The following is a 21,866-nucleotide window of genomic DNA, read 5'->3' on the forward strand; positions in this document are numbered from 1 at the left end:
TGGGGTCAGAGGCTGTGGGGGCAGCCCTGAGGGTCCACAGCCTCGGCAGCTTCTCTGCTCAGGTTCATATTACAGATGGGCACGAATCAGCCCCCAGCAGCACCCCCGGCCCGGGGCCGCGGAGTCTGCACTGGAGCTGGGGTAGCTCAGCACTGGCAGAGGCTTCATAACACAGATTGGGGGTCCCCAACACCACAGGCCCTCCTGGACGCCGTTTGCACATGTGCCCCTCGCGCGGGGGGTGCCGGAGAGATCCACGGCCGGGGCTGCGTGTGCAAGACGCAGGGAGCGGTGTTTTTGGGGGGAGGAAGCCTTCGTGTCCAGCCTGAAGCTGGGGTGGCCAAGCGAGCCACTGTCTGTGCCGGTGCTGGCAGCCAGCCGGGCTCGGCGGGACACAGACCTGCATCCTCCCCGTCCGTCCGTCCCGCTGTCTCCTCCCAGCTGTGGGCCCGCAAGGAGTGGCAGCTGGGGGCTATATAAAGGCAGGGAAACCTCAGCCAGCTCAAAAGAAAGTCTTGGAGTTGGTGGTGTTCTCCCTCCCTCCTGCCTTCACGTGATTCAGCTTCCTCACGTCGGGAGCCGAGGACAAGCCTCGCTGTAAGTACCCGAACTGAGCCGGCATTGTGTGGGGAAACCCCCCAGCCTCCGGGCAGGACGGTGGCTTCGGGCCCCGGGGAAGGGGGTCCCCCATCCTCCCCCTTCATAGAAGTGGAGGAAAACGCTGTGAGGGAGCCCCGTCCCGTCACACAGCCGCGGGGAGGGCGTCCCCCATCCTCTTCCTTCGGAGAACTGGGGGAAGCTGTGAGGGAGTCCCGTCCCATCTCACAGCCTCGCAGGCAGCTCTGCCTGTTGCTGCGGGATGGACAGGCACCAGCTCCCGTCTCAAACCAGTCTGGGGGTAGGCGGCACATCTCGGGGGGGCTGTGAGGGTTGTGGGACGGTCCCACGGGCGAGGGCTCGCTCCTCTGCGAAGTGCTGGGGCTCCCCGCTGCAGCAGCACACACGGGGCTGGCGCTTGTCTCTGCGGTTTGGGGAGCGGGGTGTGTTCAGGACGGGGGGAGGGCTGGAGTGGGTGTTTCCAGATGTGGGACCCTCGGGCTCCGCAGGGCCAGTGCTGGGGCTTGTGCACAGCACCCTGGGGTGGGGGCCGTGCCCCTCATGGGTCCAGGGATTTTGGGCTAAGGGGACCTGGGCAGCATTGGGGGGTTTCAGGGAGAACAGTGGAGCCGTGGGGAGTTCCTTGGAGCTATCCCCAGCCCCGGGCAGGTTGGACAGCAGCTGTTTCCCTTCCAGGCTAGCCGGGAGTCCCCCTGGCCCGTCCGTGCTGACACTCGTGCACGTCCCCAAGCCAGTCCATGCTGACCCTGCTCTCTGCCTCCAGGTGCGAGATGGCTGCTGGCAGCTGCCTCCTTCTCCTCCTCCTGCCCTCGCTGGTCACAGCCTCGCACAGCCCTCCTGGCTGTAAGATACGGATTACTTCCAAGGGGCTGGACCTGGGTAAGGGGCCGGCCAGGATCTCACACATTCTGGGAAAGAGGGAGGCTGGACACCCTCCCGAGTCTGTGCTTGTGTAGGGCTCTGCCTGCACTGCCCGCCATGGGGCGGCCGGGAAGGAGTGGGGGCTGTCAGGGGCCATGCTGCCGAGAGGGCACGTCCCAACCCAGCCTCGTTTTTCCCCGCAGTGAAGCAAGAGGGGCTGCGCTTTGTGGAGCAGGAGCTGCAGAACATCACGGTGTCGGACCTGCATGGGAATGAGGGGCAGTTCCAGTACAACATCAGCCAGTGAGTGCTGCCTGCTGCCCATAGCTTCCCATGTCCATCTGTCTGTCTAACCAGCCCTATCCTTTCCCTGCAGGGTCAAGGTGACAGACCTGCAGCTGGCCTTTTCAGACCTGAACTTCTAGCCCCAGCAGCACCTTGTCTTCAATATCAACAATGCTTCCATTAGCCTACGCTTCCGCAGGCAGTTGCTCTACTGGTTCTTGTGAGCTGCCTCCCCCTCCTGCTGCCCTGAGTGCTAGCTCACCCCACAGCTGTGCGCCACAGGTGCCTTGCTGTCCTGCAGCTGGCAGGAGCTGTGTGCTCCTCTCATCTGCTTTCCTGGCTTCCAGCTATGACATTGGGTCCATCAATGCCTCTGCGGATGGTGTCCATATCTACACGGTGCTCCAGCTGGCCAAGGATGAGGCTGGGCGCCTCAAGATCTCCAATATGACCTGCAATGCCTCCATAGCCAGAATGCATGCTGGCTTCTCTGGCACACTCAGGTACACCTGACCCCTCTGCCTGTGCCTGGCTCCCTGACCCCCTTCCCACACCCTCAGTGCTTCCTTTGCCCAGCTATGTGCTGAAATGGGCATGGAGCCACAGAGAGAACAGACAGTGCAGAGCCACTCTTGTGTCCCTCAGGAAGGTCTACGAGTTCCTGAGCACCTTTATCGTCACGGGGATGCGCTTCCTCCTCAGCCAACAGGTACAGCTGAGTGCAGACAGGCGATGGAGCCTGTGGGGCTGAGCCTTGTCCTGCCTTTGCAGCTCCTCATCCAGTCCTGGGAGTGATTCCCCTCAGCCTGGCTCCTTGCCTTGCAGATCTGCCCATCCCTGGAGCATGCCAGCCTGGTGCTGCTGAACTCTTTGCTGGACACAGTGCCTGGTGTGTGTTGCCCTGGGAAAGGGACTGGATCCCATTCACTGTAGGGCAGACAGGGCTGGGCATCAGGCTGCCAGGCAGCTCCAGGCTTAGTCACACCACCACATCTTCCCTGGCAGTGAGGAACTATGTGGATGAGCACATTGGGATTGACTACTCCCTCCTACGGGATCCATCTGTCTCCACTGAGACCCTTGACCTCGACTTCAAGGTGAACACTGGGTCCTGCCTTGCTGGCCCTTCCCCATCCCTGTGGGAAAGGCTGTGCCAGCAGGCACGTTGGGCTCCATGGAGCAGGTGGGGTGGGCTGCTGTGTGGCTGTAGGAACCTCTCCTGCTCTTGGTCCAGGGCATGTTCTTCCCCCGGGTGAGAGAGGACCAGGAGCTGGAGAACCACGCGGTGGAGCCGGTGATCAAGGAGACTGAACGCATGGTTTATGTTGCCTTCTCTGAGTACTTCTTCGACTCAGCCATGCACTCGTACTTCCAGGCAGGAGTGCTGACCATAGAGCTCCAGGGGGAGAAGGTAACAAGCACCAGACACAAGGACTGTGGTGTGCAGGCAGGAGGGAGGGGTGGACTCTGTCAGAGCCCAGAAGAGGTGCCATCCAGGGGGCAGCTTTGCTGAGACCCACAGCAGTGGCTCGCTCTCCCTCCAGTGGTTTGTGCTCTCCACAGGTGCCCAAGGACCTGGAGGTTTTGCTGAGAGCCACATTCTTTGGGACAATCTTCATGCTGGTGAGGAGCCCCCATAGAGGGTGGAAGACACAGTGGAGCCCCAGGGCAGAGCACGGCCCTGCCCTGCCCTGCTCCCTGCCTCCAGCTCACCTACCTTCCCCAGAGCCCCTCCGTGGATGCTCCGCTGCGGCTCGTGCTGCAGGTTTCTGCTCCCCCCCGCTGCACCATCAAACCCTCGGGGACCTCAGTCTCTGTCTCTGCCTTCCTGAACATCTCACTGGTGCCCCCGGACCGCCCACCTGTCCAGCTCTCCAGCATGGCCATGGTGAGGGGAGGGGCTGGGGTTCCTTGTGCAGTCACCCCAGTGCATACAGGAGCAGTGTCCCCCATCCTGTGTTAAAAGGCACTGGTGTCACCGAGCAGAGGGACACTGGGCCTAGGGGATGAGAGGAGCAGCTGGCCTGGTTGTCCTCTGCCTGCTGTGAGTCAGCCCTCTCCCTCCCCAGGAAACCAAGCTGAGTGCCAAGGTGTTTCTGCAAGGGAAGGCGCTGCGTGTGCAGCTGGACCTACGACGGTATGGCTGGGGTCCCATGGGGGCATGGGGAGAGTCCCCTCCACGCCCTACTCACAATTGCTTCCTTCTGTCCAGGTTTCGCATCTATTCCAAGCAGTCGGCGTTGGAGTCGCTGGCGGTGAGAGCATGGTGATGGCCTGGGACCCCTTACATGCAGCCACAGCGTGGGGTGGGCTGGGGAGAGGCTGTCCATTCAGGATCACCACTTCCAGCCCTCCCTGCCCTGGCTGCCAGCTCTGCTGCTACGCTGACCCCAGCTCCTTTCCCACAGCTGTTCTCACTGCAGGCCCCGCTGAAGACCCTGCTGCAGCTGACCATCATGCCCATCATTAACGGTAGGGACTGCTGCTCCCACACAACTGGGAGTGTAGGCAGGGGCACAGCAGGGCTCAGCTTCATCCTAGCTCTCCCTCTCTGCAGAGAGAACAAAGAAGGGAGTGCAGATCCCACTGCCCGAAGGCATGGACTTCACCAGGGAGGTGGTCACCAACCATGCAGTACGTGGTGGGATGGGACAGCGTGTGCCTCCATGTCCTGCTGGGAAGGGCATTGTCACCTCCAGCTGTGCACTGACCCTCTTCCCTCTGCAGGGATTCCTCACAGTGGGAGCTGATCTCCACTTCTCCAAGGGGCTGCGGGAGGTGATTGAGAAATACCGCCCACTGCCCACTGCCGCTGCCTACTCCAGCTCCTGGCCTGCAGAACCCAGCCTGGACCCCAGCTCGCTCTAGTTCTCCTCCCTGGACCAAGGGCAGATCCTGGGCTGGACCCGTAGACTGTAGGTAGGAAGCAGCTTCCCTGGTACCACCAGCACATTGTCAGGGCATCCAGGCCCTGGTGCGGCGCAGCAAGGTGGAGAGAGTGCTCTGGGAACCCCTGCTGCACCCCTGCTTATTACACTAATAAACCACCTGACTCCAACCACATGGCCTCATTGCTTGGAGGACATGTCCATGCTGGGGAGATGGAAAGGAGGCAGCCAATGCTGCTGCCCAGCGCAGGTCATTGGGAGCAGACGCAGCTTAGTGCAGTGCCAAAGGGCTCAGAGTGACTGTGCTGCTGTCGCTTAGGCGGGTCACTTGTTTCCAGGATGCAGGGACCCCTGCAAACAGGGCACAGCTCACAGAGCCCAGGGCTCCCTGGCACAGGGTGTTGGCACTCACTGGTGCTCCTCAGAGAGCAGAGGAAATCGAAGCAGGGGCTGGCGCAGAGGTGTGAGGAGCAGCAGAACCACCTTGGTCAGAGTTTATTGCGAGTTCCTGAAGCACTGCGTGCCCTGGCAGTGGGATTGTTGTGGTAGTGGTGGTAAGTCTCCTTCAGTGGGAGCAGAGGTGGTGGGAGCAAGGTAGAGGTGAGCAGGCCCCAGCTGCCCCCCACTGCTGCTTCTCATAGCCTGCTCAGGCCGTGTGCATGTGGGGCTGAGAGGAAGTGCTGAGGATTGCTCCCTGCCTGGGAGGGAAGCAGCTGCCACCGCAGACAGGGAGGAGGCAAAACAGGAAGTCACAAGGGAGGGGGTGGCTGCAGCAGGTGCACGCCTCTCCCACAAGGCCAGCGCCCCCAAGATGGGCCCCCAGCCTATGCCCCCCACCCATGGCAGTCAGCCCCATTCAGCCGGGGGGGAAGGCTGCAGGTGTGAAAGGTCCATGGTATAGCCGAGCAGCAGCAAGGACAGGCTGTGCAAGGTGCCGGCAGTGAAGGCAGGTGGGGTGGTGAGAGCAGCTGGAGCTACCTCTGCAGCTCTTAGTAAGGCTGGTTCTTAATGAAGCGGCAGAACATGGTGAAGGCAGCAAGCGGCCGGTCTGTGGGCACCATGTGGCCAGCTCCCTGTAGGAAAGGGGCAGTGGTGGTCAAGTGGGACTAGGATGCTGCCACAGCCCAGCCAGCACCACCCCACCCTGACTGCAGCCTTGGTGTCCAGCACACCCGCCCACAGTCCTATCCCTGGCTCCCAGCCCTACCTTGACAGTGAGAAAAGCGATGTTGGTGAATTCCTTCACGAAGCCACCGATCTGGTTCTCGCCATTTTCAGTGTAGAGCCAGGGCCGGCGAGCCACCTGCACCTGGGAGTAGCAGCAGTGCCTTCAGTGCCTGGGGCTGGCCCTGCCCATGCTCCTGCCACAGCACCTAGCCTGGAGCCAGAGGCCAGCCTGGCCCCAGCCCTGCCCATTTACCTTCTGGCACAGGGAATCCACAAACCACTCATCCCCGAGGAAGTTGCAAGCCATGTCGACGTCCCCATTGTACACCAGAATCCGGTATTTCTGTGTAGCAGACAGAGAGTGAGCTGTTGGCAGGGCAGCAGCCCCAGCCAGGTAGGAGGCTGGGCTGGCAGAGACACTCCCAGGATCCATAGGTTTCCCTGCACACACCGTGGCTCCAAGCAGCTTGAGGTACTGCTCATTCATCTGCATGTACAGGCGCTTGTAGTTGCGGTTCACGTCGAAGCTGTGGAGGAAGCACTGGCATCATGTCTGCTCCTTCTCAGAGCAGTCCCTCCCCACCCACAGCTTGCTCACCTGCACACCTGCCACTCTGGGGCCTCGGGGGAGATGTGCAGAGCCTTCCGCACCTCGGGGGAGTTCAGATACATGCTAGGGGCTGTGGAGTTGGTGCAGGGTGGGTCCATCCGGACCTTCTTTCGGGCTACTGGCATTCGGAACAGGTTCTAGGAGAGTTGTGAGAGTCACTGTCACAGCAGCACCTGCCCCATGGAGCAGCTACTTTCTGCCCCTCCTGCCCACAGCAGCACAACTGGCTGGACAGAGGTTGCTCACAGCCCAGTAGCATGGGCACCTCAGCTCACCTGCCGCCAAGAGAACCTCAGTGGCATCCGGATGAAGGAGTTGCCCAGGTCATGCGTGATGAGATAATCACCCTCATACCTGTAGCCAGAGCAAGTACGAGGACAGACTGAAAACCTTGAGGAACAAGGGTTCAGGGCCCTCCTGGGGGGAGTCCTTGGCAGCAGCCAGACACCATCCATCTGTCTCAGAGGGGCCCCCTGCCCAGCCCACCATGTCCCTCTGTGCCAGTGCGACCAAAGTAAGCTGCTGCCTGTGGAACCATTTTCCCTGGGGCCACTCTCACCTCATGCTCCCTGGGACACCTCCATCACACGGGGCATAGAGGTTGTAGATATTGAGGCCAGACTCCTCTACAATCTGAATCATCTCCCCCATCTGCAAAGAGCCACAAGAAGGGTTTGGGACTCAGCAGGACCCTCATGGAACTGTAGGCCCACCCTGAGCCAGGCACATGCTGCTTGGCACATGTCTAGGGGCTCTGGCTCCCCTCACCTTGAGCGTGCAGTTCAGGTTGGAGTTGTCATGGAAGTTGCACTTCCCCTGGGAGCAGCAGAAGGCCTGCAGGTCTTTCCACAGCCTGTGGGCAGAGACCAGGATGACTTGGAGCAGGTGGCAACACTGAATGACAGCTGCCCTGCAGCTCTCTGCCCAGTGGCCACAAGGCACACAGCTTGGCCCTGTGCCCTCTGTACCCCACAAACAAATGCACCCATGGGAGCTGCCTGGGACAAGGGGCCACCTCCACAGCCCAGCTCCTGGCCCAGAGCAGGCCAGGTGCTGCCCTTTCCCAATGCTACCGACGCAGACAGCCCCAGCCTCAGCTGTGCACTTATCCTGCTTGCACAGGGACAGTGCATCCAGCATTCCCTCTGCTCTTACTCGGTCCCCAGCAGCCCGTGGTAATAGGCAAAGTAAACCAGGGAGTTGTCATTGATCTCATAAGATGAGAGGCCGTTTCCCACAGCGATTCCCTGCAAGGCAAGAAGAAAACAACCCTGTTGTGTTCCAGCTCCCCGTGGGGCAGTCACAGCACAGCAGCCACAGGCAGGAAGCAGATGTGGAACTGTTTACACTGCAGAGGGAACAGGGAGGGTCGGGGGTGCCTGAGGACGCTCCCCCAGCAGCAGGGACAGACACGTCCACCAGTAACTGCTGCCAGAACCCCAGGAAGAGATGAAAGGCTGCAAGGCCAGGCCTGCCCTACATCCTGGCTGGTCCCCACCGCAGCACTGCTTGAGGGCCCCTCAAGCTGTGCCAAGCCCTCTGCTCCCCAGCTGGGCAGAGCCAAGCTGCCCACCTTCAGGTTGAGGCTGGGGTCCTGCATCACCCACTCTGCCAGTGTGGGGATGTAGACCCCTCCATAGCTCTCCCCTGTGAGGAAGAGATCGTTCTTGGAGTACTCAGGGAAGAGCCGGAGGAAGTCCTTCAGTGCCAGGTAATTGTTGTGAGCAACCTGCAGGGAGAAGGTGGCATGGTCAGATGGTGAGGCTGCACCCCATGCCCAGGAGGGGGCAGGCAGGGCAGCAGGGCTCTCCCTGCACCCCAGTCACTCGCCTCCGTGTCATTTGTGCCATACTTCTTGTCATCGGAGTATGAGAAGCCAACACCAGCAGGAGACTCCACGTAGAGGATGTTGGCAATCTGCGAGGACAGCAGAGGAGCCGGCGATCAGGGGAGACCCTCTTCTGGCTCAGTGAGGCCAAGGGCTGCTGGCCTCGCCCAGGGCAGCACCCACAGGAGCCTGGCCCGCCCCAGGGCTGCACTGGGGTGGCCACATTCCTGCACTGCTCAACAGCAGACTCGAGAGGAGGGTGTGTCGGGTGGGAGGGGAGCAGCGGAAGGGTCGGCTCCGTGGAGAGGGCAGGAGGAACTGGCTCAGGGCCACCCCATCTCGCAGCCACAAAGGGAAGCAGTGCCTGTGCCTGTACCTTGTTCCACGCGTATTCATTGTACTTCAGTGTGACCCCATCGGGCTGGATCTATGGAAGAAGGTGGTGACTGATGGGCAAAGCAGGATAGGGCACAGCGGGATGGCTCATGCCACGCAGCCGGTCATCCCCTGACTCCCCGGGCCGCGGGACAGCAGTGACTACTAACCAGGAAGGGGCCATGCTCCTTGAGGAAGCCCTCCATGGAGCTGCAGCCAGGGCCCCCGTTCAGCCACAGCACAAGGGGGCTGCTCTGGGGATTGCTCTGGGCCTCCACGAACCTGTGGACGTGCAGCCGTGAGTGCCTGGCGCCGGCCGATGCCCCCCCATCGCCGGGCGCAGTCCCACGTACCAGTAGTGCAGGTACTTGCCCGGCCCGGCGCAGAGGTAGCCCGAGAAGTGGCGGAAGGAGGGCTGCTTGGACAGCCCGGGCAGGTACGTCACCTCGTGGTCCGGGGGGGCGGCCCAGCCCAACCCCAGCAGCAGCAGCAGCGACGGCAACACCGGCCCCATCTGCGGTGGGCGGAAGGGACCGTCAGGGCGCTGTCGGCCAGGAACGGCCGCGGCAGCGCCCCGCGAGCGCCCCGGCTCGGCTGCCCCGGCCCGGACCCCCACTCGGGGCTGACCCCCGGCCCGGCCCGATCGGCTCCCCTGGCGCCGGTCCCGGTCTCTCCCTCCCGTCCCCCCCGGCCCCGTCCCGGTGCCCCCCGGTGGCGCTGACCGCGGCCGCTCCCGGCGCGGCGCTCCCAGGCGGCGGTGGCGGCGGGCACATGACACGCGCCCATATGACCTGCGGCGCTGACGTAAGCGGGGCGGGGCCCGGCGGTGGCCAATCAGCGCTCAGGGGAGGCCGGCCCCGCCCCGGCCCCGCCTGCGCACGTGGGAGCGGCCCCGGGCCGGGACCGGGACCGGGACCGGGACAGGGACAGTGGGAGGAGCACCCACGGAGCCCCCGCACCACGGGGGCAGCCGGCGGGGGGTGCGGTGCGCCGGTGGTCACTACCGGGCACCAGCGGTTACAGCTGGGTACCGGGCACTGCTGGGTATAGCCGGTACAGCTGGGTACCACCGGGCACTGCCAGGCACCACCGGACACAGCTGGGTAAAGCCGGGCATCACCAGGCACTGCCAGTCATCACCGTGTGATGATCACTGGCCGCTGCTGGGTATAGCTGGTACCACTGGGCACCACCGGGCACTGCCAGGCACTGCTGGACAGCATGGGCACAGCCAGGCACCCTGGCCCAGGTGGCAGCGCTGGACAGTCCAGTGTGGAATGTCTGTGGGGCTGGTTTGGGCCTGGTTGTGCCCAGCAGCCACAGGCCCCCCCCCGACCTCCCCCATGGTGCTAGAACCCCCCCAAGCCCTCTGGTTGTCCCTCCCAAGCGGGCTGTCACCACCTCGCAGCAGCTGTGACAGGGACAGTTAAAAATAGCTCCGGCAGCAATGGCTGCCCGGTGCCGGCTTGCTGCACGCTTCCACCACATCCACGGCACCAACGTTCGCCTGGATGCCTCACACACGCAAGCCACCCGGGTGGAGAGCTTCGCCAACGGGCTCTGCTTCAGCCAGGAGCCTCTGGCACCCGGGCAGATCTTCCTGGTGGAGATTGAGGAGAAGGAGCTGGGCTGGTGCGGGCACCTGCGCGTGGGGCTGACGGCCCACGACCCCCAGAGCCTGGAGGTAGTGCCTGAGTACTCGCTGCCGGACCTGGTCAACATGGGGGACACCTGGGTGTTCGCCATTACCCGGAGCCACAACCGCGTGGTGTTGGAGGGGGAGGAGGCACAGGCGCGGGGGCGCCCCTGGGAGCCCTTCCTGCTGTTCGCACGGGTGCGCATCCCCCGTGACACGCTGGTGGGGCGCAGCCGGCCTGGCCGCTACAGCCACATCCTGGACGACCTGTACAAGATGAACGTGCTGCCCGCGACCGCCCGGCGCAGCCGCATCGGGGTGCTGTATGCCCCGCAGCCTGACGGCACTGCCGACATGCACATCGTCATCAACGGCGAGGACATGGGGCCGAGCGCCAGGGGCCTGCCCACCACCCGCCCGCTCTACGCCGTCATCGATGTCTTTGCCTCCACCAAGAGTGTCCGGGTCATCCCGGTGGATTATGGCTGTAGGTACCTATGCTCCTTCTTGCGGCACGTGCTGCGTGGGCCAGGAGTGGGGGAGCTCTAGTGGGGTCATCCCATATTCGCCAACAGTGAGAATATTGGAGTGTGCCACTGGACAGAGGGATACAGGGGGTAAGAGGGCACAGGAAAGCCTCTAGTCCTTGTGGATCACAGGAGAGATCCACAGTACTGCTGATGGGAAGTGTCTGCCAAAAGCTCTGCCATGGGGGCTGTGCCCGGGCCAGGGGAGAGATCCCCAGCGGCAGCAGCAGTCAGGCAGAGCCCCCCGGCCACTCTTCCCAAGGAGAGTGATGGGGGTGGATGTTTGGGGCTGCCCCACGGCTGTGAGGCCTCACCGTGCCCAGCCTTGCCTACAGCACATGGCAGCCAGAGACAACCAAGATCCTGCCCTGGCACCAAAACATCCACCTACATCCACCACGGCTCAGCACACTGCGCCCACGCACCTGCCACGTGCCCCAGACACGAGTTCCCTGCGCAGACACCCTGTGATGCCATCAGAGCCTGGGCATTATCCCTTGTCCCTTGGCTTGCTGGGAGGGACCAGGATAATGAGTGCTAATTAGCACCACGCTGGAAAAATCAGGAGATGGATCAGGTGAGACAGAGCCAGAAGAAGAGCTAGAGCCAGAAAATCAGCTGCCCCCGGCACTGGGAACCACTGCTTCACATGCTGGTGTCAAGAGCAGCTGCTTCTGTCCCAAGGCTGGAACCTGGTATTTTCCCTGGTTTAACACCTGAGGAGAGTGCTGGCTGCAGCAGACAGTACCCACACTGCTGAGCCACCTGACGCTCTGGGAAGTGAAATCCTATGGGGTTTGTGTCACAGGAGCAGGAAACAGGCAGATTCTGTGCAGGTGCCCAAGGGGACAGTTCTCACGGTGGTCTGCCCCAAAGGCACAGCAGGCATTGTCTCTGCAGGCAGAGCAGCCCCAGCCTGCAGGCACCCACCCAACAGCCTGGTGCTGGGGCCAGTGCAGGCAGACCAAGGGGGTGGGATGGAAAGGAAGCACAGCATGGGTGTGTGAGCCCCTGGAGTTGCTTGACAGCCACCAGAGAAAGAAATGCAAACCAGGCACAGTCACACACAGCTTGGGCACATAACTGTCTCCCAACCTTCCTCCTAATAATGGGAAGAGTTTTGCTGCCCGGAGCCCTTGAGCTTCCAGCCCTGCCAGAACAGCCTGGCACCAGCCCCCGCACAGCCAATTGGAGCCCAGGGCAAGGACGATGCCACAGAACAAACTCACCCACCACTGCCTTTAACCACAGTGCCTCCGAGAAGCTCCGCCAGCTCCTCCACCCCTCTGTGCTCAGCCTCACTGCCAACTTGCCCGGCTCAGCTACTTTCTCTGTTCTCTTCCAGTTCCTTCCCTGCAGACGCTGTGCCGGCTGGTTATCCAGAAACACATTGTGCACCGCCTGGCCATCGATGGCCTGGACCTTCCCCCGCTGCTCAAGAGCTTCTGCCAACATGAGTGAGGTATCGAGGGTGCTGCTGGGCTGCCCCCCACATCAACAGCCACCCAGTGATGGCTGCCCAGCAGGCTTTGTGCCTCTCCCTGCCCACTCGCCCCAGCATGTGCTGCTGAAGGGCTGACATGAGAGCAGGGCAAAGTGGGGTTGGGATTTTCCCCACACTGATGGTGTGGCATGCCCAGAGCGTGGGCAGGGGGGTATGATATGGGTCAGAGAGAGCAATAAAGTGCTTCCAGACAAGAGTCTGTGAAAGGAGGTTTGCAGGGCTGAGACCCCCCTGTGCTTCAGCAACCCCTTGTGGGAGCAGTTCCTCCACCAGTGAGGAAGGGAGCACAGGCCACAGCCCTGTGGGGCTCAGGATGTGTCCCCAGCCCTGGAATTACACTGGGATTGTCAGTGGATCAGAGCGAGTGCTGGGGCGAGTGGAGCGTGGGAGGGCACAGCACAGCACTCACGTGGAGGTAAATTACAGCTGGACGCTCATCCCGGCTGGGCAGTTTCACTCTTGGGAAAGATGTTTACCCAGAGAATGATGAGTTATTTCCTGTGTGTTCAGCTTGGAGGGGGACGAGTCAGACACTGGAGCACCCAGAGAGCAGCGCTGGCAGCAGCCGTTGCTTGGGCACGTGTCTGTGGCCACAGAGCCAGTCACAGTGACCTGGTGCGGGGCCCAGCCATCCTGACTTGGAGCTCCATGCCCTCGGCTCTGTGCCCTCAGCCAGACCTTTCATCTGCTGGCTGGTGGGGATGGCAGCCAGCATCCTCCAGTCCCTATGCCAGGCTGGAGGGGAGGCAGGGTGGGAGCTGTGCAGAGGAACAGGCTCGGGGGGAGAGGTTTCTGAAAATCAGAGGGGTGCCCGCGGGAGCCAGAAAGATGAAGGGACTGGCAAAGCCTTCCAGGCCTCTTCCACAGCACCACCAAAGGGGAAACAAGCAGCTCTAAGCTTACAAAAAGGTGTTTTAAAGAAACAGGATGCTATATTTAGTCAGAGGCTCGATAGTATCAGATCATGTTACAAAACTCTTGCTCAAAGGAAATCCCCAGCCCGCAGCCACAGCCAACTCCATCAACACCAAAGTGTTAATGAAGGAATTGCTAAATGGGGAAAACATGGACAGTGACCAAACCACAGCAATGGATCAAAGTCTCTGACATTCCCTGCTTCTCTGACATTCCCAACAACAAGCTGGGAGCTGCTGGGGCTGGAGCTCATCTGGCTGTGATGGGACTGGGGAACTCACCCACTCCAGAGCAGCGCCCATGGACCAGGGAGTTTACACTCCAGCCTGCTTTCCCTCCCCCACCCTTGCGTGAAGCCTTTGCTCCCCACCTCCCTGCAGTGTTATCTGCCCGGCAGTGACCCCCGCACACGAGGGCGGGTTCCTCTTCCTTGAGGAATTGAGAGCAGCTGCTGCAACCAGATAAACAACACCCCTGCTCTACAGCGGGCTGCAGCACAGTGGGATTGCCACCCTCAGGAGCTGCCACCTCCTGCCACCTGGGGCACCACGGACCAAGGAGACACGACCAAGGAGCACTGCCCAAAGCCCTGCCTGACTCCCCATGCCCTGTCGCCTGGGCAGGGAGGGGTGGCTGCAGCTGGCACAGGGACAGACTCAGCTCCCAAACAACACAAGGGTGATTTATTGGCTTTGTTGCACAACACCTCACAAATGGATGCTGCAAGGATCCGCAGATGCTGGCCACAGATGAAATAGTTTTGTCACATGCTATTATACCTAGATGTCTACAAATCTTTGGGCCCTTATGGGATTCATTCGAGAAACTTCAAAGAGCTGACTGATGTCATCACATAGGCTCTCGATGATTTTTGAGCGGTCTTGGGAATCTGGAGAGGTCCCCCATGACTGGAAGCTAGGAAATGTTGTCCTGATTTCAAAGAAGGGCAAGAAGGAGAACCCTGGAAGCTATAGTCTCACTTCAGTGCCCAGTAAAATAATGGAAAAGATCATTTTGGGATGTATTGAGAAACACCTGGAGGAGAACACAGTCACCAGTCACAGCCACCATGGCTTCATGAGGGGAAAGTCCTACTTGTCAAAAGTGATTTCCTTCTACAACATCTAGTTGACCAAGGAAAGCCAGTAGATGTAATGTTTTTGGACTTCAGCAAAGCTTTTGATACTGTCTGTCCCAGTATTCTTTTAGACAAAGTGTCCAGCTTGGAGCTGAATAACCCTGTTGCACAATGGGTGAGCAACTGGCTCACAGCTTGGGCACAAAGAGTTATAGTGAATGGGGTGACATCAGGCTGGTGTCCAGTCACCAGTGGGGTTCCATAGGGCTTCATCCTTGGCCCAATTCTCTTCAACATCTTCATTAATGACTTGGACACAGGACTTTAAGGGATACTAAGTAATATACTAATATTTAGTGCTGACAGCACTAATTTGGGAGGAACTGTCAACTCCATCAACGGCAGAGAGGCCCTGCTGAGGACCTTGAGACCTTGACAAATTGGAGAGATGGGCAATCACCAACTGTGTGAAGTTTAACAAGAGCAAGTGACAGATTCTGCACCTGGTACAGGGCAACCCAGGTTGTATATATAGACAGGGGAACAAGAAACTGGAGACCAGCACTGTGGAAAGGGACCTGGGCGTTCTGGTCAGTGGCAAGTTGAGTATGAGTCAACAGTGCCCTTGGCAGCTGGGAGAGCCAACCCTGTTCTGGGATGCATCAGGCACAGCATCGACAACAAGGGAAGGGATTGTCCTGCTCTGCCCTGCACTTGTGCAGCCTCATCTTGAGTCCTGGGGGAAGTTGTGGCACAACAATATAAAAAAGACATTGAGCTATTAGAGAGCGTTCAAAGGAGCCCGTGAGGATGGTGGTGGGAGTAAGGGGAAGCTTATGAGACACACTTGAAGTAACTTGGTTTGTTCATCCTGGAGAAGAGGAAACTCAGGGAAGACCTCATTGGCATCTTCAGCATCCTCATGAGAGGAAGCAGAGGGGCAGGTACTGATCTCTTCACTGTCATGACCAGTGACACGACCTGAGGAAATGGTATAAAGCTGAGTCAGGGGAGATTGAGGTCAGATATCAGAAAGTTTTTCACCTAAAGGGTGTTTGAGCACTAGAACAGGCTCCCCTGGGCAGTGGTCATGGCACCAAACCTGTCTGAGTTCAGGAAATGTCTGGACAATGCTCTCAGGCACATGGTGGGATTTTTGTGGTGTCCTGCACAGGACTGGGAGTTGGACCCGATCCTGATGGGTCCCTTCCAACTCAGCAGATTCTATGATACCAGGACCTCCCACATCGCACCACCCAGCGCTGGCTCCTGGCCACAGCTGTTAGCCAGGTCAGTGACTGTTACCCTTCCTGTGGGATCAGGAGCTCCCAATCCAGTTCCTCTGCTGCCCTGTGCAAGAGGTGACGCTTGCTCAGCAGATCAAGGACCCAAACTGCCTCTTGCACACCAAGGGAACGACAGGCTGAGGGGAATGAAGGTGCAACACAGGACACAGTGGAAGCACCTAGCTCAGCTCCCACTCAGTGCTAGAGCTTCAACTCAATGTAGGGCCAGATCCAGCTGTCAGCCAGCTCCCACAGAGTCCTGTGCTCAAACTCCTCACTACTGTGGCAGGCAGCTGGCTGATTTCTGCCATGAGGAAGGACACCACCAGGGATATATCCAAAGACTTGCTCCAGGACCTCTTTGGGACTTCCAAGAGGGCACGAGCACTGTCTCATCCAGCCTGATGATCACATCCCCTCTCCCATGCTCTGCTGAGCATCTCCCTCTGCAAGGGCTTCCTGTTTGAATTAAGCAGTACAGCCAAGATGTGCCAGCAGGGCAGCTGGAAGGTCTGGCTGAAGTAGCAAGTGTAGCTGCTTGGGCCTTCCTGGAAGATGCCCACAGGGCAGGCATCCTCCAGGATCTGTACACTGTACCCAGTGCCAATCAGCTGCATGGACTTTTGAACCACTGCCAGCTCAGTCAGGCACAGCCTGGCAGCAGCCTCCGTGCAAATGTCACTCAAAGATTGCCTGATGCCTTCTTCAGTCCTCTGGGTAATCTCATCCTCGCTATCATTCTCTGAGGTTTCTGTGGCCTCCAGTTTCACCACGAGACAGGATCTAACAGGGACTGAGAGCTTGCGGGCTCACTCTGGAGAAAAGCATGAAGTGTTTCAGGCTGACACTGAAGGGCCTCAGGGAGCTGCAGAGCTGCTGGTGGACTCTGGAGAATGATCACGACTCTCAACAGCTGCAAGAGAGGCTGACACAGGCTGCTGCTTCTGCTGAGCTGCTGCCACAGTGGGGGAAGCCTGGCCAGCGCTCCGGGATGTGTTACCCTGGCACACCAGAGGGGCAAGAGGCAAGTCTGAAGTAGGCAGACTTTGGGGAGCTGCCTGAGCAGCACAGTGATCAGGATGGGGAGCAGAGAATGTCAAGCCATCAGGAGGGATCTTAGAAACACACTCTTTATAGTGCTGGGCCACGGTAGTGATGCAGCTATCCAGAGAGAGCCCAGCACTAAAAATCTGGCTAAACCCCTGGATGACAACCTCCAGCTCCATGAAGCAGTCACTGCTCTCCCCGCAGCTCCCCTCCCTGTGCGTGGCCCAAATCCCATCCTCGAGCAGCCAGTGAAGGTGGAGCTGAGGCAGCAAGTCCGGAGTGATGAGGTCTCTCAGGACGGCGAGCAGCTCCTGCCGGTGGCTCTCAGTGCCTGCACCCGTGGCCTTCCTGGCGGCGGTCACGGCCAGGCACTCGGTGTGGAGCTCCAGGCATAGCTGCTGCAGCCACTGGCAGACGGGGAACGCGGAGAGCTGCACCGCGGCCACCGGGAAGGCGCGGACCAGCGCGGCTTGGGCCGGCAGTGCGGGCCCGCTCCGGGCTGCCGCTACCGGCGGGGACATCGCGGCGCGTCCCGGTCCCTGCCGCGCTCCGCCGCCGCCTGCCACGGCCGATGTGCACCGACACACGGCACTCGGCACCGCCCGCCGCGGCGGCACCGGAGCGCTCGGGCGCCGCCCGCAGCGGCCGCTGTGCATCGCACCGGGCCGGGGACGCCGGCAGCGCCCCTCGGTGTGGCCGCTACCCAGAGGGGCCTGCGGGCACCGGTTCCTGCCTGGCTGTCCCCCCCTCCTCCCTCCATCACCTGCTCCCCATCGCTCTGCAGCAGCTCGAGGCTCAGCGACTGGACTGGCTCTCATGTCTCTCTCTTCAGCAACAAGTGCACCGCTCTCTCCCCTCACTCCTTGCTCTCCACAAGGAGAGCGTAAAGGACGTGTCCTCACTTGCCCGGCACAGGAGGAGACTCTCAGGAACTGCTTGAAGAAGCACTTCACCACACTGGTGTGGAAGCTGAGCCTGTCCTGGCCGCAGGCACTCTCTGTGCTGATGGAGGCCAGCAAGCCCTGGTCCACTCACAAGGAAGTTTTCATCACCTTGACCACCCTGATGAGCACTGAGGCTGAGGCGCTCTCCTCTGGTGCTTCAGGGAGTGTGGGAGCCGTGCTTGGAGCAGGGCACACCATCCACCGGTGTCCCATGACCATGTGTGAGTCCTTGCTCGCCATGGCACCACTTTCGGTGTCCCTGATCTGCCGCTTCCAATGCGGCTTTGTCACGGTGCTGTCTAGTGGAACACCCTGTGCATGTGTGGGCATGGTGGTTGTTCACCTCACTGATCACGAGCTGGTCTATGCCCACCTTGTACTGCAGCACAAAACAGGCTGGGCACAAGCTGGGATGATTATTTTTTCTCTTCTCGCTATATTTTTGGATCTGGGCACCTCCAAACTTCACCTGTATGAACCTGCAAACGTTGAGAAAGCATTCATGGGGGAAGCAAAGGTGGTGCAGGCTGCCAGCATTTAGTTTTGCCTTTTCTTGTGTGCAACTCTGTGTTCAATTAGTGGCCACACAAACCCACACTTGCCGCTCAGATACACAGGCTGACTGCTCAGGTCTGGGATAAGAAAACTCAAACAAAGGAGAAACAAAGGAACAGAGAGTTACAATAGCCATGACCAGACACAACAGAGCAACCCCACCTCTTGCTCCCTGCACCTCTACTTCTGTTCTCCACAAACAGCAAAGACAATGACGAGAATTTGATACCCATGTGTTTGTGCCTCAACCCCTAAACCACACGGTTCTGCAACTCTGGAGGAGCAGGCTAGAATGTGATAAGAAAAGCTTCAAGGAAGGAGGTTAAATTGTATTTTAAGAAGGCAAGTTACATTTTAAAAGGGCAAAGGGAGCAGTTGTGTAACTAGTGAGTGACCTTGCAGCCTTTGTGCACACAAGCAGATCCACCAGCTAAGATGGAAAGGAAACGGCGTCACTACACCCGCTTGGAGAAGTGAAGGCTGTGGAATCAAGTGCTCCCAGAGGGAAACCTGATATCACCTTTCCACTGCAGTGAGGTAAGGACAGCTGGAGAATGCTGCAGATGCCGATGACTGGGGTCTTGATACTTGAGCTGAAAAGGGCAGGAGCTGTACAGTGGACACAGCAAGTGTGTGGCACAGCCGGCGGCATCCCGGTACCGGGGCATCACACTACCGGGATCAGCCCGGTTATCAAAGCCAGGTACGGGACAGGGCCTGTGCCCCGGGGCAGCGCTGGGCTGGGCCCAACAGGCGGCTTCACGGTGTCTGGCGGTGCTACACCGGGAGACCCCAAGCGCACGGCCCTGCCACAGCTGCGAGCTCCAGCCGGACGCGGCGGGCGGGCTTTACCTGACGTCCTGTCGGACAGCGGTGCCATGCTGCCGGTTGTGGCTGCGCACCGGGACGCAGCTCCACAGCCCGTAGAGGCAGCCCTTGTAGGAGAGGAAGCGGGCGCCCAGCTCCATGGCGAGGGATGGACGCGGGGGGACGCCCGGCCGCTCTCCGCCCGGCCGCCGCCTCCGCGACCCCAGGACCGGCCCAAGCCCATCCCGCCGCCCCCGTTAAACCACCCGGGCACCGCCCACACCCTGATCTTGGCCAATCAGCGCCCTGTTCCTCCTATTGACAGAAGGGGAACCAACCAGCCCAGAGAATTCTGACAATACAAGGGTGACTGACGGCTCTACCGCCCAATCACATGGCGGTCCGCGCCCCGCGGGTGGGCGGTGCTTCCTGGTTCGCCGTGCGGGTCGGGTCGCGGTGCCGGTCCCGGGTTGCGGAGGTGATGGGGGCTGCGAGCGGCGCCGGCGGGGCAGGAGCGGGGCCGGGATCCGGGTCGCCGCCGCCCGGAGACCTGCGCAGCGTGCTGATCACCAGCGTGCTGAACCTGGAGCGGCTGGAGGTCAACCTCTTCAGGTGCGCACGGGCGCGGGCGCGGGCGCGGCGGGACCGGGCCGCCTCCCCCTCCGCCGCCACCCTCACCGCGGCCGCCTTCTCTCCGCAGGGGCCGGCACCACTGGGTGCCCGCCACGCAGCGCCTCTTCGGCGGGCAGATCGTGGGGCAGGCGCTGGTGGCGGCCGCCCGCGCCGTGAGCCGCGACGAGCAGGTGCACTCGCTGCACTGCTACTTCGTGCGGGCAGGTGCGCCCGGGGAACCGGGCGGCGGGGACGGGATGCAGGGGTTCGGGAGGGCCCCGGCAGTGGCTGGGGGGGCTGGGGGAGTGAGCAGGAGTGAGCAGGCGCCGTCATCCCGGCCCCAGCAAAGCAGGGAGGATGTGGGCGGCACCGCCGGGCTCGGCCTCCGCAGGACAGGTCTCCTCTGTGCGTGGTGCTCCGTGGCCCAGCGGCAGAACGTCCCTTTCCTGTCCCAGGGGACCCCAAGGTGCCGGTGCTGTACGAAGTGGAGCGGACCCGTACAGGGAAGAGCTTCTCCGTTCGCTCTGTAAAGGCCATCCAGCATGGAAAGCCAATCTTCACCTGTCAGGCCTCCTTCCAGCTCTCCCAGGCAAGCCCAGTGCAGCACCAGTTCACCATGCCGGCCGTGCCGCCCCCCGAGGAGCTGCTGACACAGGAGGAGCTCATCCAGAAGTTTCTGCAGTGAGTGGGGTGTAAGGGACATGCTGGCAACACCTCTCTCTGCCTGGAGCATAGGCAGGTGCAGGAGAGGACTGTCTGAGGAGTTCCCAAATATGCCTAGGAGGGGAACAGAGGAGCAGAACACGACAGGAGCTGTGCTCCTCTTGTCTTTCTTTGTGTTTCTGTCTCCCTGATCTGGAGCTGCTGCCAGTAGGATGTGCTGCAACCTGCCTGCTTGGCATTAACCTCACTTCTCTATACTGGGCTGCAGGAATCCTAACTTGGCCGAGAGATACAGGAAGCATCTCACCAAGATCCAAGCCGAAGATGTGCCGATTGACATTAAACCCGTGAACCCACCAGATATGTTCAGCTCAGAGCCACAGGAGCCGAAGCTGCTCTTCTGGGTGCGAGCACGAGGCTACATAGGTGGGTCCTGCTGGGTCCAGGTGTCTCCCAATCCAAGGGCTTAAGCACCAGCTCACACTGTGGAGGACTGTTGCGACAGAGTGGACTGGGAGGGCTGTGATTCAGGGGCTGCCTGTGCCCCAGCCTTGGCACTTCAAGGCTGTAACACAGGTATGGATGCAGAGGTGATGCCACGAGCCATGCTGGGGCATGGCATGGCAAAGGGAGTGGGTCTGGAGCAATCTCAGCTGTGCTTGGCAGCTGGCTCCTGGAGAGCGGAGTCTCTGAGGCTCTGCCTTGCGCTGCGCCCCAGGTGTGTCCCACGGGCCCCCACGGGATGGGCAGCTCTGGTTGCTCTGCAGGGGAGACTGACATGAAGGTGCACTGCTGTGTGGCCGCTTACATCTCTGACTACGCCTTCCTGGGCACGGCCCTGCTCCCACACCGGCAGTACTGCATCAAGTTCATGGTGTCCCTTGACCATTCCATGTGGTTCCACGCACCCTTCAGAGCTGACCACTGGATGCTGTACGAGTGTGAGAGCCCCTGGGCTGGTAAGTCCTTAGTGCATTTCTGGGTGACCTTCATGGCCAAGGCCAGCCCTGCCTGTCCTGGGGGCAGTGGGCTGCAGTCTTACAGTCCCTCTCTGCAGGTGGGTGCCGGGGCTTGGTGCAGGGACGGCTGTGGCGCAGGGATGGGGTCCTGGCTGTCACCTGCACACAGGAAGGTGTCATCAGGGTGGAAGAGACACCAAACCAGAGCAAGCTCTAGCTTGGAGACATGCTGAGAGAGGGATCCTGGGATCAAGACAGGACCTGAACAGGAACAGGAAGGAGACCAGGTGGGATCCAGCACTGCAGGAGTCCCGGTGACAGAAGTGTCTGTGACAGACAGTGACCAACAGAGCATCGCTGCAACCAGCTGCTAGCTGCACAGCATACAACCACACGCTGCCATCAGCTACCCTTCACCCACCTTGAAATAAAGCCATTGGGTGAAGAGCTGGACTCCGTCCCTGGAGTTTGTCCCTTTGGACCGTGACTATGCTTGCCTGAGGGCGGGCAGTGCCAGGGACACAGTGGATCTGCTCTGCCCTCACCGCAGGCTGGGTCAGAGGAGAGGAAGGTGCTGCTTTGGTGCGCATTACTTCCTGTTCTCACTTCTGCACTGCTTGTGCCCTGGCGCCTCAGTTGCTGCTTTTCCTTGTCCTTGGGCTCCTCCCTAGGACTGGGCTTGGGCCCAGCTGGGAGCCGGG

At 60.5% G+C, this 21,866-nt stretch overlaps 5 protein-coding genes across 6 annotated transcripts; 3 read left to right on the top strand and 2 right to left on the bottom strand.

Moving 5' to 3' along the window:
- The first annotated feature begins 453 nt into the window (after positions 1–453).
- Positions 454–4,822, top strand: LOC125334921 (phospholipid transfer protein). Its single transcript, XM_048322156.1, is given in 16 exon segments — positions 454–597; positions 1,382–1,497; positions 1,683–1,782; positions 1,856–1,984; positions 2,112–2,267; positions 2,410–2,473; positions 2,590–2,653; positions 2,770–2,861; positions 2,999–3,175; positions 3,328–3,387; positions 3,491–3,652; positions 3,834–3,901; positions 3,977–4,019; positions 4,173–4,236; positions 4,322–4,398; positions 4,492–4,822. Coding segments are annotated over 15 exon segments (1,506 nt in total). The 5' UTR covers positions 454–597; positions 1,382–1,388; the 3' UTR covers positions 4,633–4,822.
- A 294-nt stretch (positions 4,823–5,116) lies between these two features.
- CTSA (cathepsin A) lies at positions 5,117–9,457 on the bottom strand. Its single transcript, XM_048322157.1, has 15 exons — positions 9,355–9,457; positions 8,986–9,146; positions 8,803–8,914; positions 8,634–8,684; positions 8,260–8,346; positions 8,003–8,158; positions 7,585–7,676; positions 7,198–7,282; positions 6,989–7,080; positions 6,705–6,783; positions 6,418–6,566; positions 6,271–6,346; positions 6,073–6,162; positions 5,860–5,961; positions 5,117–5,725 (listed from the first exon to the last, which is right to left on the bottom strand). Exons 1-15 carry the CDS (start codon positions 9,403–9,405, stop codon positions 5,642–5,644), a joined length of 1,467 nt encoding a protein of 488 aa, XP_048178114.1. The 5' UTR covers positions 9,406–9,457; the 3' UTR covers positions 5,117–5,641.
- Positions 9,458–9,550: 93 nt separating this feature from the next.
- NEURL2 (neuralized E3 ubiquitin protein ligase 2) lies at positions 9,551–12,508 on the top strand. Of its 2 annotated transcripts, none has more exons than XM_048322165.1 (2): positions 9,551–10,759; positions 12,141–12,508. In XM_048322165.1, exons 1-2 carry the CDS (start codon positions 10,080–10,082, stop codon positions 12,250–12,252), a joined length of 792 nt encoding a protein of 263 aa, XP_048178122.1. In that variant the 5' UTR covers positions 9,551–10,079; the 3' UTR covers positions 12,253–12,508. The 2 variants fall into 2 exon arrangements, with proteins under 2 accessions (XP_048178122.1, XP_048178121.1); XM_048322164.1 differs by having other exon boundaries at positions 9,551–10,755.
- A 701-nt stretch (positions 12,509–13,209) lies between these two features.
- Positions 13,210–19,310, bottom strand: LOC125334980 (zinc finger SWIM domain-containing protein 1-like). The gene is given in 5 exon segments (XM_048322220.1): positions 13,210–16,386; positions 16,705–17,324; positions 17,661–17,725; positions 17,727–18,048; positions 18,977–19,310. Coding segments are annotated over 5 exon segments (1,539 nt in total). The 5' UTR covers positions 19,093–19,310; the 3' UTR covers positions 13,210–15,970.
- Positions 19,311–21,612, top strand: ACOT8 (acyl-CoA thioesterase 8). Its single transcript, XM_048322163.1, has 6 exons — positions 19,311–19,543; positions 19,632–19,768; positions 19,999–20,224; positions 20,475–20,632; positions 20,974–21,165; positions 21,264–21,612. The coding sequence occupies exons 1-6, from the start codon at positions 19,326–19,328 to the stop codon at positions 21,380–21,382; spliced, it is 1,050 nt and encodes a 349-aa protein (XP_048178120.1). The 5' UTR covers positions 19,311–19,325; the 3' UTR covers positions 21,383–21,612.
- Positions 21,613–21,866: the final 254 nt, after the last annotated feature.

Source organism: Corvus hawaiiensis, chromosome 17 (genome assembly GCF_020740725.1).
Source record: "Corvus hawaiiensis isolate bCorHaw1 chromosome 17, bCorHaw1.pri.cur, whole genome shotgun sequence".
NCBI lineage: Eukaryota > Metazoa > Chordata > Aves > Passeriformes > Corvidae > Corvus > Corvus hawaiiensis.